This window comes from Mus pahari, chromosome 22, assembly GCF_900095145.1.
Source record: "Mus pahari chromosome 22, PAHARI_EIJ_v1.1, whole genome shotgun sequence".
NCBI lineage: Eukaryota > Metazoa > Chordata > Mammalia > Rodentia > Muridae > Mus > Mus pahari.
Genome location: NC_034611.1, coordinates 11,851,262 through 11,865,736, shown reverse-complemented (window position 1 = coordinate 11,865,736; position 14,475 = coordinate 11,851,262). Strand labels below are relative to the sequence as shown.

The window sequence follows — 14,475 nt, the reverse complement described above, 5'->3', positions numbered from 1 at the left end:
GAGAGAGAGAGAGAGAGAGAGAGAGAGAGAGAGAGAGAGAGAGAGGCTCCTGCCATATTGCCTCATTAGTCCTTTATACTTAAGTGTGTTTTTTAGAAAATTGACCATACTTTTGCTTTGACACTTGGTTCTTTCCCTCTACCATGTGAGCCCAGGGTCAGGCTCAGGCTTGGTGGCAAGTCTGAAGTATCTTGCTGGTCAACATTCCCACCCACGAATAACATAGCCATCGATTCTGTCTAATTTCATCATCTCATCTCTCAGCTCCATTCCTGCTTCTGCCAGTTTATCTGTAAAGTCCAGGATTATAGCTTACACTGATATATCTCTCCAGTCTTTATCTTGTCTCTTGTGAGCTTGGAGAGATGGCTCAGTGGTTGAGCACTGACTGCTCTGTCAGAAGTCCTGAGTTCAAATCCTAGCAACCACATGGTGGCTCGAAACCATCTGTAATGGGATCTGATGCCCTCTTTTGGTGTTTGAAGACAGCTAAAGTGTACTCACATGCATTAAATAAATAAGTAAATAAATAAATAAGTCTTTAAAAAAAAAAAAGAATACCTACTAATTTGTAGACTGCCTCTTTGGTGATTGCTTGCCTTTGACAGTTTTGGGCTGACCTCAGTCAGTCTGGTTTATCACATGACTGACTGGTGCTGTTTGTCTCAGGTACACATGATTTTTATCCTTCTTCCTGTACCAGTGATACTATATTTTATCAGTTAGTTAAGATGATGCCAAGCAGCCAGGCAGTGGGAGCGCAGGCCTTTAATGCCAGCACCTGGGAGGCAGAGGCAGGCGGATTTCTGAGTTCCGGGACAGCCAGGACTACACAGAGAAACCCTGTCTTGAAAAAACAAAACAAAAAAGATGATGCCTAGTGATTATGAGTAATAATTGAATATAACATTTAAAATGTTAAATGCTTACCTGATTTAATGTTTTAAATATTTAAAAGTATTTTGTAAGAAGGTATTTGGCATTAGAAGATAATATTTCCTCAGCACATTTTAATTTATAGTTTTAGCACTCACCGTCCCCTAAGGTTATCTGTACCACTTTCCTCTGGCCTCTTGGTTTTTCACTTTTGCTTCTTTTGGTATAGTTGCAGAGTAGTCTCTGGTCATCCCACAGGTCTATCTTTATGTCCACTCTAAGAGTCCAACCTATGTTAAGTCATTTTGCCTTTGGCCAGTGGACGAGATTTTAGATGTGTTGAGAATTTAGATGGAATTAGGGATATTTTTTGCATACATCTGGGTAGAATCATTGTTGTTATTACCGAATAGGGAACACAATCAAAGCATACTTTACTTTGCAGTCTCTTCTAAAAGATAAGCAGACGGGGGGTGAATGTGTAGGATTTATTGTTTCCCCTAGCTTCTGGCATGGTAGCTGGTTGTGATGTCTAGCATAGTTCACTCTAGCACATAGAGGCTGAAGCAGGAGGTTTGGAAGTTCCATTCCAGCCTAGGCTATACAAGGCTGAAAACAGCCTGACCAGAACAGCTCTGCAGAACCCTTTTTTAAGTTTTATATCATTTTTAGTTTATGTGTAGACATTTTTCCCCACGTGTGTGTGTGTGTGTGTGTGTGTGTGTGTGTGTCTCTGTGTGTACCATGCATGTGCCTGTTGGATCCCCTAGAACTGAGATTACAATATTGGTGCTGGGAATCTAACTGTGGTCTTCTGAAAGAGCAGAAATACTCTTAACCATTGAGTCCTATCTCCAGACTGGCCAGACCATTTCAAACAAAAGCAAATTCCAAATCAAACAATGCCCTAGAAACTTGCATTATATAGGTTTATTAGGCATTTTCTTTCTCTCTCCCTCCTCCGTCCCTCCCCCAGTATTTATTCATTTGGGGATGCTTGTCTGTGCACAGAGGTCATAGAAAAACTCTAATTAGGTTTTGAATATTGGTTTGTGGTTAATATTGGTTTGTTCTTAAAGCTTCTAAGGCTCTTATAGCTGTGAAAAATAATGATACAAATTGATGTAGACAAGGCTGGCCTTGAAACTCAGATATCCCCTGCCTCTGCCTCTGAAGTGCTAGGATTAAAGGCACTTTAAATTAAAGTCCATCATGCTAAATTCCTTTTCTTTTTCTTTTTCTTTTTTTTTTTCCTGAGTTTTTCAAGAAAGTTTTTCTGAGTAGCTCTGGCTATCCTGGAACTGGTTCCATAGACCTGGCTGGTCTTAAACTCACTGAGGTCCACCTTCCTCTGTCTCCTGAGTGCTGAGATTAAAGGCATGTACCACTATAGCCCAGCTCCTTTTGTTTTTCTTATGTTAAGAATTTTTATTATTTTGTGACTGGGACAGAAATTGGGAAACAATGACCTAAATTTAATTGTGGGTTACTGCTTATTGTTGTTTTGTTTTTGTTTTGTCTGTTTGTTTGTTTTTGGATTTTCGAGACAGGGTTTATCTGTATACCTCTAGCTGTCCAGGAACTCACTCTATAGACCAGGCTGGCCTTGAACTCAGAAATCCACCTGCCTCTGCCTTCCAAGTGCTGGGATTAATCCCCTCCACTGCCTGGCTGCTTATTGTTGTTAATGAGATAAAATCCATATAATATAAAATTCTCATCTTTAAAATATGGGATTGGGTGATTTTTAGTTTGTTTGCAAAGTAAGTGCAAAAGTCATCATTTCCTTAGTTGAGTATTTCCAGCATCCCACAGAAGGCAGTCTCTTTCCTCCTCTCTCAAGCATTTCTTAGTCATTCATTTTCTGTGGATTTGATTATCTTGAACGTTTCATATAAATGGAACCCACTCGTACTGTCTTTGGCATCAGGCTTCTTTCATTTGGCGTGTTTTTCCGGATCATTTGTGTTGCGACATAGATAAATATTGCATTTTCCTTTGTGGGCGGCGTGCATACACTCTAGTGTTAAGGTCCTCATGCCCATGTGTGCACATGTGGGCAGAACTGTCACTGTAATCCTCTATCGCACTCCATCTTACTGGCTTGAGAAACCTTCTCTCACTGTTTTGCCTAGGTGGAGTGGCAAGCTCATGGAATCTGTCCCCATCTTCCAAGGTTAGGATTATAGACATGTGCAGCCATTGTATGCTTTCTACATGGGTGCTGGGATTCAAATTCAGGTCTTCACACTGCAGAACAAGTGTGTAATACTCGGAACCATCCTTGAAGTCCTGGGTACTGTACTCTTTTATTACTAAATAATCCATTGCATGGCTATGCAGTTCTAGAACTAATGAATATTTGGGTTATTTCTACCTTTGGGCCTCTATGAATGGTGTTACTCTGAACACTCATGTACAGGCTTTTGTATGGACGTAGGTGTTTAGTTCTCTATGTTGTTGGCTGGGGTAGAAGTGATGAATCAGTATTCTACACTTGGAAGAACTCCCAAGGTATTGTCACAGGGATTGTGCCATTTTACATTTCTTTTTAGGGGGAAGGTTTCCATGTGTGCATGGAGACCAAAGTACAACCTCTCGCATCATTCCGTGGAACCCAGCAAACTTTGTCTTTCTGAAACAGGGTTTCTCATTGGCTTGCCTGGAGCTTACCAAGTAGGCTAAAATCGGCTAGATAGTGAGACCCAGGGTCCTACCTTTCTTCACCTTGAGTGTATTGGAATACTCAGCTTTTTCTATTTTAATGTGTATTCTGGGGATTTAACTCAGGTCCTCGTGCTTAGAAGGCAGAACTGTCTCCACACACCCAGGCTTACATTCAATAGTGAGATGGTTCTGATTTCTCTTCCTTCTCATCGATACTTGTTTTTCTCTCCTCCCACTCTTCCTCCTGTCTCCATTCCGCCTGCTTTGTGGGGTGCTGGAGTTCACAGGGCATCATGCAGGCTACAAAAACACTCTGCTAATCATGCTATATTCCTGGTCTCAGTACTCCATTTTTTTAAATTCATCATTGAATATAAATAAATATACAAGCCACAGCAAGCCATAAGAAGTGCAAAAGCCTTAAGCATAGACCATTTAATATGAAAAAAAGAGGGCTGGTGAGATGTAAGATGTAAGAGCACCCGACTGCTCTTCTGAAGGTCCTGAGTTCAAATCCCAGCAACCACATGGTGGCTCACAACCATCCGTAATGAGATCTGGCACCCCCTTCTGGAGTGTCTGAAGACAGCTACAGTGTACTTACATATAATAATAAATAAAAAATAAAAAAAAAATCAGGAAAAAAAGAAAAAAAGATTTTGTATATTAAAAAGCATTGTAAAACTAACATTTTTTTTTGGTGTGAATCTTATTTTCCTAGTTGCCATACATTTAAGTCACTACTTCTCAATCAAATATGATTACAGGGAGGTGAGGCTGCCTAGAATTCTAGTTAATCACACTAAATCAAGCTTTATTATATATGGTGATTTTTCCCCTTACGAGACTGTCTGCTAGCTCTTCTAAAGTGACTTTAATTCACTGTGTAGGTTGACCTCAAGCTCAACAATCCTCTTGCCCTACCCATCCAATTGCTGGGCTTCATCACCTGTGTGTTACCAGCCAGGCTTGCAGTAATACTTTGAGCAAGATAATTGAACCTATGTTCCACTTGGACTCTTAATAATTGGTGGACAATTGTTTTATAAATGTGGTTTTTGGTGACTGTCCGTTCCCAGAGCTCTAATTAACTGAAATCTTCTCATGTTTTTTTGGCTTATTTAGTTATCCCCGAGGTCATTAGCACAAATCCCAAAACAGAATACATTAATGAGTTGGAAAAGAAACGGAAACAGCATTGTCAGTGTGTGAGGAATGAACCGTTTCTAATGTGGCTAGGATGTTGGCTTTTACAGGGGTAACTGTGTGTGTGTGTGTGTGTGTGTGTGTGTGTGTGTGTGTGTGTTTTAAGTTTTATGTATTTAATTACAATGTTTGACTTTTGGATTTCTGTTTTTGAAACAACCTACAGCCCCGGTTGGCTGTAATTCAGTAACCTCTGACTTAGCTAAGTGCTTAAGAGTACCCAGAAGGTTTTGTATTTTATTTTGTTTTAGATTTATGGCAGTTTGCAGGCAGACATGGTGCTAGAGAAGCTGAGAATCTACATCTTAATCTAAAGGCAACCAGGAGGAAATTGGATTCCACACTGAGTGGAGCTTAAACACAGGCAATCTCACAGCCTGCCTACAGTGATACACTTCCTCCAACAAGACTCCAACAAGGCCATATCTCTAATAGTGCTATTCCCTGTAGGCCAACTGAATCTATGGGGGCCAAACATATTCAAATCACCACAGGTACTATTAAATGTATGACTTGTACATACTTTATTTTTCTTTAGATTGTCTATACCGTCTTCATAGTGTCCTTGAAGCACAAGTTTTAAATTTTGTTGATTTTTTTCGTTTATTTTTATAGTCATTTGGTAAGTTCTAGATTTGTTTGCTACATTTAATAATTAAATAGTTTAATTTGGCCCAACTACAGTTGTTTAAAAGACTTTTTTGAACGGGCTTATTATGGTAATTATTAATTGATAGCAGTTGTGGTTATTTCTGGATTCCTAGTTGATTTATAGGTCTATCCTTACTCTGGTATTACATTATTTCTTACTGTTATATTTGTTGTAACTTTATGTTAGTCCTCCTACTTTGTCCTTTTGCACGTCTGTTTGTTTGTTTATTCTGGTTCTCTTATTCCCCTGTGAATTTTAGAATTGGGATCAATTTCTGCAAAATCATCTGGGACTCTAAGGTGCTGTTTGCTGTGGATTGAGTTAGGGAGTCCTGCCACTTAACACAGTGTCAAGTCTATAAGCATGGGGATTTGATTCCATTTCTCTAGCTCTTTGTTTAAACATGTTTAATAGTTTTTCAAGTAAATCTTAATCCAGGAACACAGATACACACATATTTACTTTTTATCATTCAACAGGCAGTGGGACCTGGGAGAATGGAGCCCATAAGTGGAATGAGCTAAAATTGTCATGCAACAGTCAACTTTATTCAGAGCATCAGATAATTTATACTCTGAAGGTTAAGAAGAGTCACATGAGTAAAATGTGCAATCAAAGACAAGCAACACGTGGCAGACAAACCACACATGGCAGACCGTGTTCTCCCTTAGAGGCATATAAACAAATAACAATAACCAGTTGTAGTGAGTAATCTGAAGAAAAGTGATTCCTGTCCTCTACACCTGGGAGGATCATGGGAGCACAATACTAGAACAACTCCGTGTTATAGGTATGTGGGTATATTGCACATGCCGATAATTCCAGTACTTGAAAAGCTAAAGCGGACAGTTACAGTAAGAATGAGGCCAGCCTTAGAAACCTAGTAAGATTAACAACCGAAATGAGTTGTTTCTGGGTAGAAGGACTGTGAGATTTGGTGGAGGGGAGGGTGGAGAAGGATTTTGGTCTTCTATTTTAAGCATCTGTTTGTGTGTTTAAAATGTTTATTCTTTGAAACTTTCATACAGTTTATTTTTATCATATGTTTTTTCCCTTTCCCCCAACTCCTCCCAGATGCCCTCTTCTCTACCCATCCAACTTCATGCTCTTTCTCTTAGAAAGTAAAAACAAAAAAATATGGGGTCCAATTTGTGTTGGCCAACTATTCCTGAACACGGGATCTGCTAGAGTGGTTCACATACCCAGTGTCATTGGTTAAAGAGAACTGATATTTTCCCAGCAGCTATCAGTTGTGAATAGCTTCTAGGCTAGGGGTGGGACTTGGCGCCTACTTGCTCTCCTTTGTGCTAGAACTGTGTCTGACTTGAACTATCAGTCTCTGAGTTCTATGTGCATCTGTCCTGTTGTGTCTTGAAATGCTGTTTCCTTGAAGTCATTCATTACCTCTGTCTCTTACAGTCTTCCCATCTCCTCTTCTGCATAAATCCTGAGCTTTGAGGGGAGGGGTTTGATAAAAGATATATTCCATTCCAGACTAAGCACTCAAAAGTATTTTACTTTGCATGGTGTCAAGTTGTGGTTATTTGTATTAATTATCTTCTAGAGCAAGAAGGTGGTTTTCTGATGGTGATTGAGCAATACACTGAATTAGGAGCATTGTGAGCAATGTGAGGTTTGAATGAGAATGCCCCTTACAGAGTCATATATGTGAATGTCATATATTTGTTCCAGTTGGAATGTTTAGGAAAGATTAGGTTTTGACATTTCAAATGCCCATGTTAGGTCCAGTTTGTCTGGTCTTGTCTGTCTGTCTGTCTCTACTATCCCCCCCCCCCGTGTGTGTGTGTGTGTGTGTCTGTCTGTCTGTCTGCTGTAGATGTGTGGATTAGATGAAAGCTCTCAGCTTCTACCCTAGTGCCATGCCTACCTGCCTGCTGCCTGATTGCCTGCCTGCCTGCTGCCTGATTGCCTGCCATAATTGTCATAGACTTTAACTCTCTGGAACCTTGAATCCCCAATTAAGAAGTATATAATTTGCTTTTTTTTTTTTTTTTATGTTACAGGGTGTTAGAATTAAGAAAGTATCCTGAGTTTCAAAAGGGATTGGAATTGGGACTTGGGATTTTTAAACACTGTAGAAACTAAAGAATTATGGAGATGTGAAGTTGGACTGAATGCATTTTGCATTATGATATGTTTTCAAGCCTATGTGGACCAGAGAGTAGAATGTGGTCCTTTGAATGAGGTCCTTTGTCACTCCCTTTTTCCTCCCACATATTGGAATGTTTTGGTTTCAACTGTTTAGGAAGGATTAGGAAATATGTCACTGAGGGTGGGCTTTGAGGTTTCAAAAGCCTATGGCAGGTCTAGTTACAGTTTGTGTGCCTCCTGCTTGTGGTCAAATGTAACCTCTCAGCTACCATGTGTCTCAGCTCTCAGTGCCATGCCTGCTGCTGCACTCCCCAACATGTCTCTGAAAATACAAGCAAAACCCCCAGCTAAATGCCTTTTTTATGTGTTACCTTTTTCATGGTATCTTCACAGCAACTGAACCATGACAAAGCAAACAGTATACCATTAGGAGTTGTTTTATTGAGGTATTCATTTACTAGACTAATGAGGTTTTACCCAAGGTCTGATATTAACAGAATCAGTTATGGGGTCTATCTTTTGGAGTAGACAAATTTAAAAAGGAAGTGGTTGGTTACTCCCCTAACACTCATGACATTCTTACACCGGTGAGTAGGCAGGTTGCTATTATTGATAGGAGAATTCATAGCTGGGTGAGATTGATGATTACCTTTTTTCTCTAGTACTGTGTATAGAGCCGTCTATCACTATGACCATTAACCACTAGGAGTGAAACTTCCAACGGGGCACCAGCTCGATTTCTCCATGTTTGATGATATAAGTATGCTGTGTCTTCGATATAAGTATGCTGTGTCTTCAACAATAGGGTCTTACCCGGTTGTACGGGCTACCCAGTAGCATTGCCAACGACCTTTAAATGGTTGAGAGTGGGGGCGGGCGGGGCAGCCTATGGGACCCCTTTGGTCAGCAACTCAAATCACAAAGATGTGACCCATTCCTGTTACTGAGGTTTTCTGTGGTAGCATATAATGACTAGTTGGGGTATTCATCGCCCTCCATCATATGGTAAATCAATTTACATTCCTTGTATGTATGCACGTGTTTTAGGAAGCATCGGTAGCAGCAGGCCTTCATGTGGCTTTCAAAAGCTGTTCGGGTTAGTTGTCCTGCTACACAGTCCCTCTGCCCTGCCTTGCCATTCCTGCCTCACTTAATCCTCCTGCTCTCATTTCCCTTTACTCCTTTATAACTCTGTATTTTATATCCCCTTCCTTAGAAGACCCCCACCCCTGACCTCTTGGTATTCTAAATGGTGTACACATATCTGAAGCATAAAAGCAAACATCCCCATATAAAAGAAAACTGGTGATATTTGTTTTTCTGGGTCTCAGTTACCTCCTGCAAGTTGATTATTTCTAGCTCTATCCATTTACCTGAAAATTCTACGATAACATGGTTTTTATCAGCTGAATTGTGTAGTGTACCATTGTATAAATGTACCACATTTTCCTTTAAATTCATTTGATGATGGCCATCCAGGTTGCTTCCCTTTTCTGGCTATTAGGAATAGAGTGAATATGGATGGGCAGGTGTCTTTGGAGAAGGATGTAGAGTCCTTTGGGTATGTGTCCAAGAGTGGCATAGCTGGTTCGTGACATAGATTCAGCTTCTTGAGGCACTCTCGCTCACAATAAGTGTTCCCTCCCCCACATCCTCACCAACATATACTGTCCTCTGCTTTCTTATTAATCTTGGACATTCTGAGTTGGGCTAAGATGAAATCTGAAAATCTGTATTTTCCTGATTGCTAAGAATGTCAACTGTTTATTTAAATGATTCTCAATCATTAATATTTTATCTTTTGTCTTCTCAGGACAACTGAGAAGAGTGTCAGAGTTTAGTGTTAATTTTGTATTCTGTTATATTGCTAAAAGTTTACCAGCTGTAGAATTTTCCTGATGTTTTTAAAGGTCTGTTATGTATCAAATCATATAATCTAACAGCAGTGTCTGTTAACAGAACTCAGGAGAGAGCATTTTCCTCTGTTTAGGCAAACATTAGAGAATGACCCTTGCTTCCAGGTCTGCAATGTGCTCAATAGCACACTCTCCTTATGCTCAGGTACTAGATGGAGCTAACATCTGTTCTCATACAAGTTTTAAGTACTGTTCTATACCAGTTTACTAGAATGTAAAACAGTAGTTAATAGCATGCTTTTCATAATTTTCTACCAGGCATGGATGGGCAGAAGCCTTTGCAGGTATCAAAAGTTCCCACATCAAATACATCTGTCCACATGCGTGAGTATTTCTAATATTTAGCTTTTTTTCTCTTTAAAACCTATAACAAAATTGTGATAGGTTTGCTTTTCCAGAAAAATATTTGAATATAATTGTTTCCCTTTTAAATAGAAGAAGACTAGTAGCATTACTTAAAGCTAAAATACTCTCTTGGTAAAACTGGGGGGAGGGAGGATTGCGTTTTTGAAATTTAAGATATTCTTCTAGGGCTTGTGAGATGGCTCAGTGGGAAAGAACACTGACTGTACTTCCAAAGGTCCTGAGTTCAAATCCCAGCAACCACATGGTGGCTCACAACCACCCATAATGAGATCTGATACCCTTTTCTGGTGCATCTGAAGACAGTTACAGTGTACTTACGTATAATAATAAATAAATCTTAAAAAAAAATTCTTCTAGAACTCAAGTGAACTTAAAGCCCGCCCCAAACAATTCTTTTAGATATATAAGTGCCTGTGAAGTTCCAATCTTTATTAAATTGAAGACTTTTATTAGTTAGAGGCAGTGTGATATGCTGTTGTAGATACGGTTGTAGAACCTATTTCAGAAAATGTTAGGTTCAGTAAGAAGCTAGCAAGTTTTGAGCAAACTCAGAAAATCAATTGGCTTTGCTAATTTGAGGTGAAAGGTTACTGAGAGCAGCATGGAGGACATTAGAAGCTTGGGAGCAGTGCCAGTGGGCTAGTGCTCACTCCTCAGAAATGATAGCAGGACAACTGAGAAGAGTGTCAAAGAGGAGTGAACCTGAGGAGTTCCTTGTCCTGCAGCAGAGGGGCTAACTTACCTCTGTAGGCTGCAGCTGAATGCTTTGGCTAGTGTGGCGTGGCGAGCCCAAACAAGAGACAGAATTCTTGACTATATTTGCCCCTAAATTGAATTGCTCTAAGGCTGTTTCCTAACCTGGGGAAGTTTATGTTTTCATAAATTGTTGAATGGGTTTTGTTGTATGAATCAGGAGGATAGTGGCTCTGGTAATTAAGAATATATTCACATTCCTTTCCCCTTTCCTCTTGTACCAGGATTTTTTGATTACTCAGCCTGTTTTTCATTACAGACTTGAGTTGAACATAATGGACACTTGTGTGGAGCTTATATTTATTTATAAGTCTCTTAATCAAGCAGACATATAACTAAGGAATAAGCAAAATGTAATCCAAGCATATGAGAATTAATGGTATAGTAGCTAGGCAATAAAATGTTCTTACCAGAGTCTCAATTGTTTGTGTATTTCTAATTGTCTCAGTTCATAGAAATTACAGGTATAAAGTAAGGCCGTGGAGACAAAAAGTACTTGTTCTGAGCCAAGTTTAGTCCTTGGCAACAGTTGCTCTGTTTTCGGAAAGCAGTGGCTGGACAAAGAGAACAGAGCTGGGAAGGTGGAAGTGTGAACTGCAGTCACACTTGTTAAAGTCATAGTGTGAAACTTGGCTGTTACTCTGATGTGCTGTTTGTTTCTATTCCACCTAGGCCTGTGATGCCAGTCACATTAAATATGAATATGGCTATGCCTTCTTGGTAAGTAAGTGTTTACTTCCTCATGAATGACCTTGTTTTTTTCCCCCAGAAGTTGTGGCTCATGATCTTGTGCTGCCCTCCAGGAGTTCCTGGTGTCCCTTGAGAGGCTGGACTAGTCACGTTGTGTCCTGCTCTGGGTAGCATCATATATTGAGTTAGAACTTGACACAGTCTGGCCTCTCCCCTCATAGACTCAGTCATTCATGGGCAGGACCAAATACACACAGGCATAGCATGTAACAGTTACAATGAAATCACTGGGCCAAAGAATACGCTTTTTTTTTTTTTTTTTTTTTTTTTTTTTAATTCTTCTATGTGCTATATAGCCAACAGTGCCGCCGCTGCCTTCTTCTTCTTCTTCTTCTTCTTTTTTTTTTTTTTTTAAGATTTACTTATTTATTTTATGTATATGAATATACTGTCGCTGTCTTCAGACATACCAGGAGAGGACATTAGATCCCATTATAGATGGTTGTGAGCCACCATGTGTTTGCTGGAAATTGAACTCAGGACCTCTGGAAGAGTAATCTGTGCTCATAACTGCTGAGCCATCTCTCTGGTCCTGTGCATTCTTTTTTAAGATACATTTAAACTACAAGAGAACATTTAAGCATAACCTTTATTCCAATATTCATACTTTATAATTGTGAGTTAAGAGAGATGTAGAAAAGCCTTTTTCTGGGAGTAATGAAGAGAAATCTGTCCCACTATTTGCTGTTTATTAGGTTCATTTATCAAACATTTAAGTCATGAGATGCACACTGATGACATCACAGCCTCTTCATTCTGCCAACTCCTTGTCTTCCTGGCTGGCTGGTTGGGTGTTAAGGCCATTGCCTTGTCATTCTCTCAAGGTGCCTCTCATGCCCTTCACAGCCAGAAAGTATAGTCAGTGAGGGTCCTGCTGTACTACTTCTGGGTTTCTGGGTTTCCACTGCTGAGACTCTGGATTTGTCAACTGGTCATGTTTTGCTCTTGACACTTGACTTTCAGGCCAGCTCCTACTGTTTTGTCCTGTGGGTACATTTACAACCTTGCCTGGGTTGTTGTCCCTTTGCTGCTTCTCTAGGAATATTTTTCCTTCTCTCAGATTTAATTACGCAATCATTTCTTTAGTGTTGTCAAGCAGAACTGTTCCAACTCTGACATATTTAATTCAGCCCTGACAAGTAAGCATAGTGGTTGGGCTGGTTTGGCACTGTGTATTGTGAGACTTCCCCAGGTCCTGCAGCCCATGTCGTCTTCTCCACTCTGCTTTTCCTACTCACTGCACGCTTCAGCTTGGCTGGTTTGTTTCTTTAATTCCTTAACAGCCTTATGAGTCCCTACTCCCCTTGACTTTGGGTTCTTTCAGCTACTCTATCTGACAAGATTTTCATCTGTGAACTAAAGGTTGTATCTGTTGTCCGTCTTGTCAGCAGAGAATCACAAAGGGCCAAAGGATGGCTTCCCTGACTTCTGATTTGAGATGGTGCTATAATGAAAAGTTTGGGAGAATATGGGTAGAGGTCATTATAAGTAGCTGTTGATAGTACATGCAAGAATGATGTGATTCACATAAGTGTCCTGTTGCATTGACCTACAATCGGAGGAAATGACTAACATTTACTACAAACTTTTTAGCCTTGTTAGCTGAAGTCCTTACTTGAGTGTAAGATTGGATTAAGCACTTTCTAGGTTGTTATGATGTTGCAAGTATGGGACACTAACTTTTTAACATGAGAACCAGTGTTTTAGTGTAAAAGGAACATACAGGATATCAGCTTCACATGTTTCAGTTAATTGTAGCCAGTACATTTTTTTTGTTTATTTTTTTTATTTGTTTATTTTTTTTATTTTTGAGACAGGGTTTCTCTGTGTAGCCCTGGCTGTCATGGAACTCACTCTGTAGACCAGGCTGGCCTCGAAATCAGAAATCCACCTGCCTCTGCCTCCCAAGTGCTAGGATTACAGGCATGCGCCACCACCGCCCAGCAGTACTTTTATTTTTTATTTATTTTAGGTTTTTCAAGACAGGGTTTCTCTGTGTAGCCCTGGCTGTCCTAGAACTCCAGCACTCGGGAGGCAGAGGCAGGGGGATTTCTGAGTTTGAGGCCAGCCTGGCCGGCAGTACATTTTAAACTGAGCCTCATTTCTCCAGAGAGTTCTGCTGTTTGTGATTTCTCTATAAACTACCTTGATGTCAGTAAACGTATGTGCCAGGTTTGGCCTTTTAGAATGAAATCGTTCTTTTCCTTGGCCTTTTTTTTTTGTGTGTGTATGTGTGTTTTCTAAAAATCATATTTTTATTGATGATTTGGGCCTTTCACACTGTGCTTGTATTCTAGGTTTGATATCATTGGACTTTCACCAGATTCCCAGGAAGATGAATCTGGAATTAAACAGGCAGCAGAAACTGGTGAGTACCAAAAGCATTTATAAAGGGAAAAATAGTCATAAGTATTTTAGTAGGTTCAGTAATTAAATTTTGATTAAATGCTTGATTCAATGTGACCTAGTTAAGTGTTTTCAGAAGCTAATCCCTCTGTCCCTTTCCTTTACTTCCTGCCTTTCCCTTCTTCCCTTTGCCACGCTGGGGACTAACCTAGGGTCTCACAAATACTATACAAGCATTCTACCATTGAGTCATATCCCCCAGCCCACTGTCTCTGTTCTGATTGCTCTCTCCTTTGCCACCATATCTACTGTCTCTCTCCCCCTCCCCCTCCCTCTCCTTCTCCCTCTCTGGTTTTTCTAGGTAGCCCTGGCTGTCATGAAACTCAATATGTAGACCAGCCGGCCCTTGGAACTCAGAATTCCACCTGCCTCTGCCTCCTGAGTGCCGGGATTAAAGGCATGTGCGACCATCACGAGGCTGTATATACTTTCTTTATGCGCCACCACCACTAAGTCTACATACACTTTCGTTTGAGCTCTGTTGTGTAGAGACTTTGTTTTGATCGACTTAAGCAAAGCTGAGCATGTTGGTGCCCATCTATGACCCTAGGCTGTGGGACACTGAGGCAAGAGGATTATAAGAGACGGCCAACCTAGACTGCACAGCAAAGTCTGTCTCAGACAAAACCATAGGTAATGGAGAAAACAGTACTTAGTTTAATAGTTGTATGTAGTCATTAAAGAGACTTGAAGTAATGATGGCATTAGAATGTAATAATATGCCGGGCAGTGGTGGCGCATGCCTTTAATCCCAGCACTGGGGAGGCAGAG

The 14,475-nt window shown here is 40.2% G+C and overlaps 1 protein-coding gene across 1 annotated transcript in view; it reads left to right on the top strand.

Moving 5' to 3' along the window:
* Lypla1 (lysophospholipase 1) overlaps positions 1-14,475 on the top strand; it is a 32,185-nt gene that overhangs the window by 5,362 nt on the left and 12,348 nt on the right. Inside the window, exons 3-5 of the mRNA XM_021222179.2 lie at positions 9,688-9,753; positions 11,221-11,268; positions 13,596-13,666. Coding sequence (XP_021077838.1) covers positions 9,688-9,753; positions 11,221-11,268; positions 13,596-13,666 — 185 coding nt within the window. The remainder of the gene's footprint in view (positions 1-9,687; positions 9,754-11,220; positions 11,269-13,595; positions 13,667-14,475) is intronic.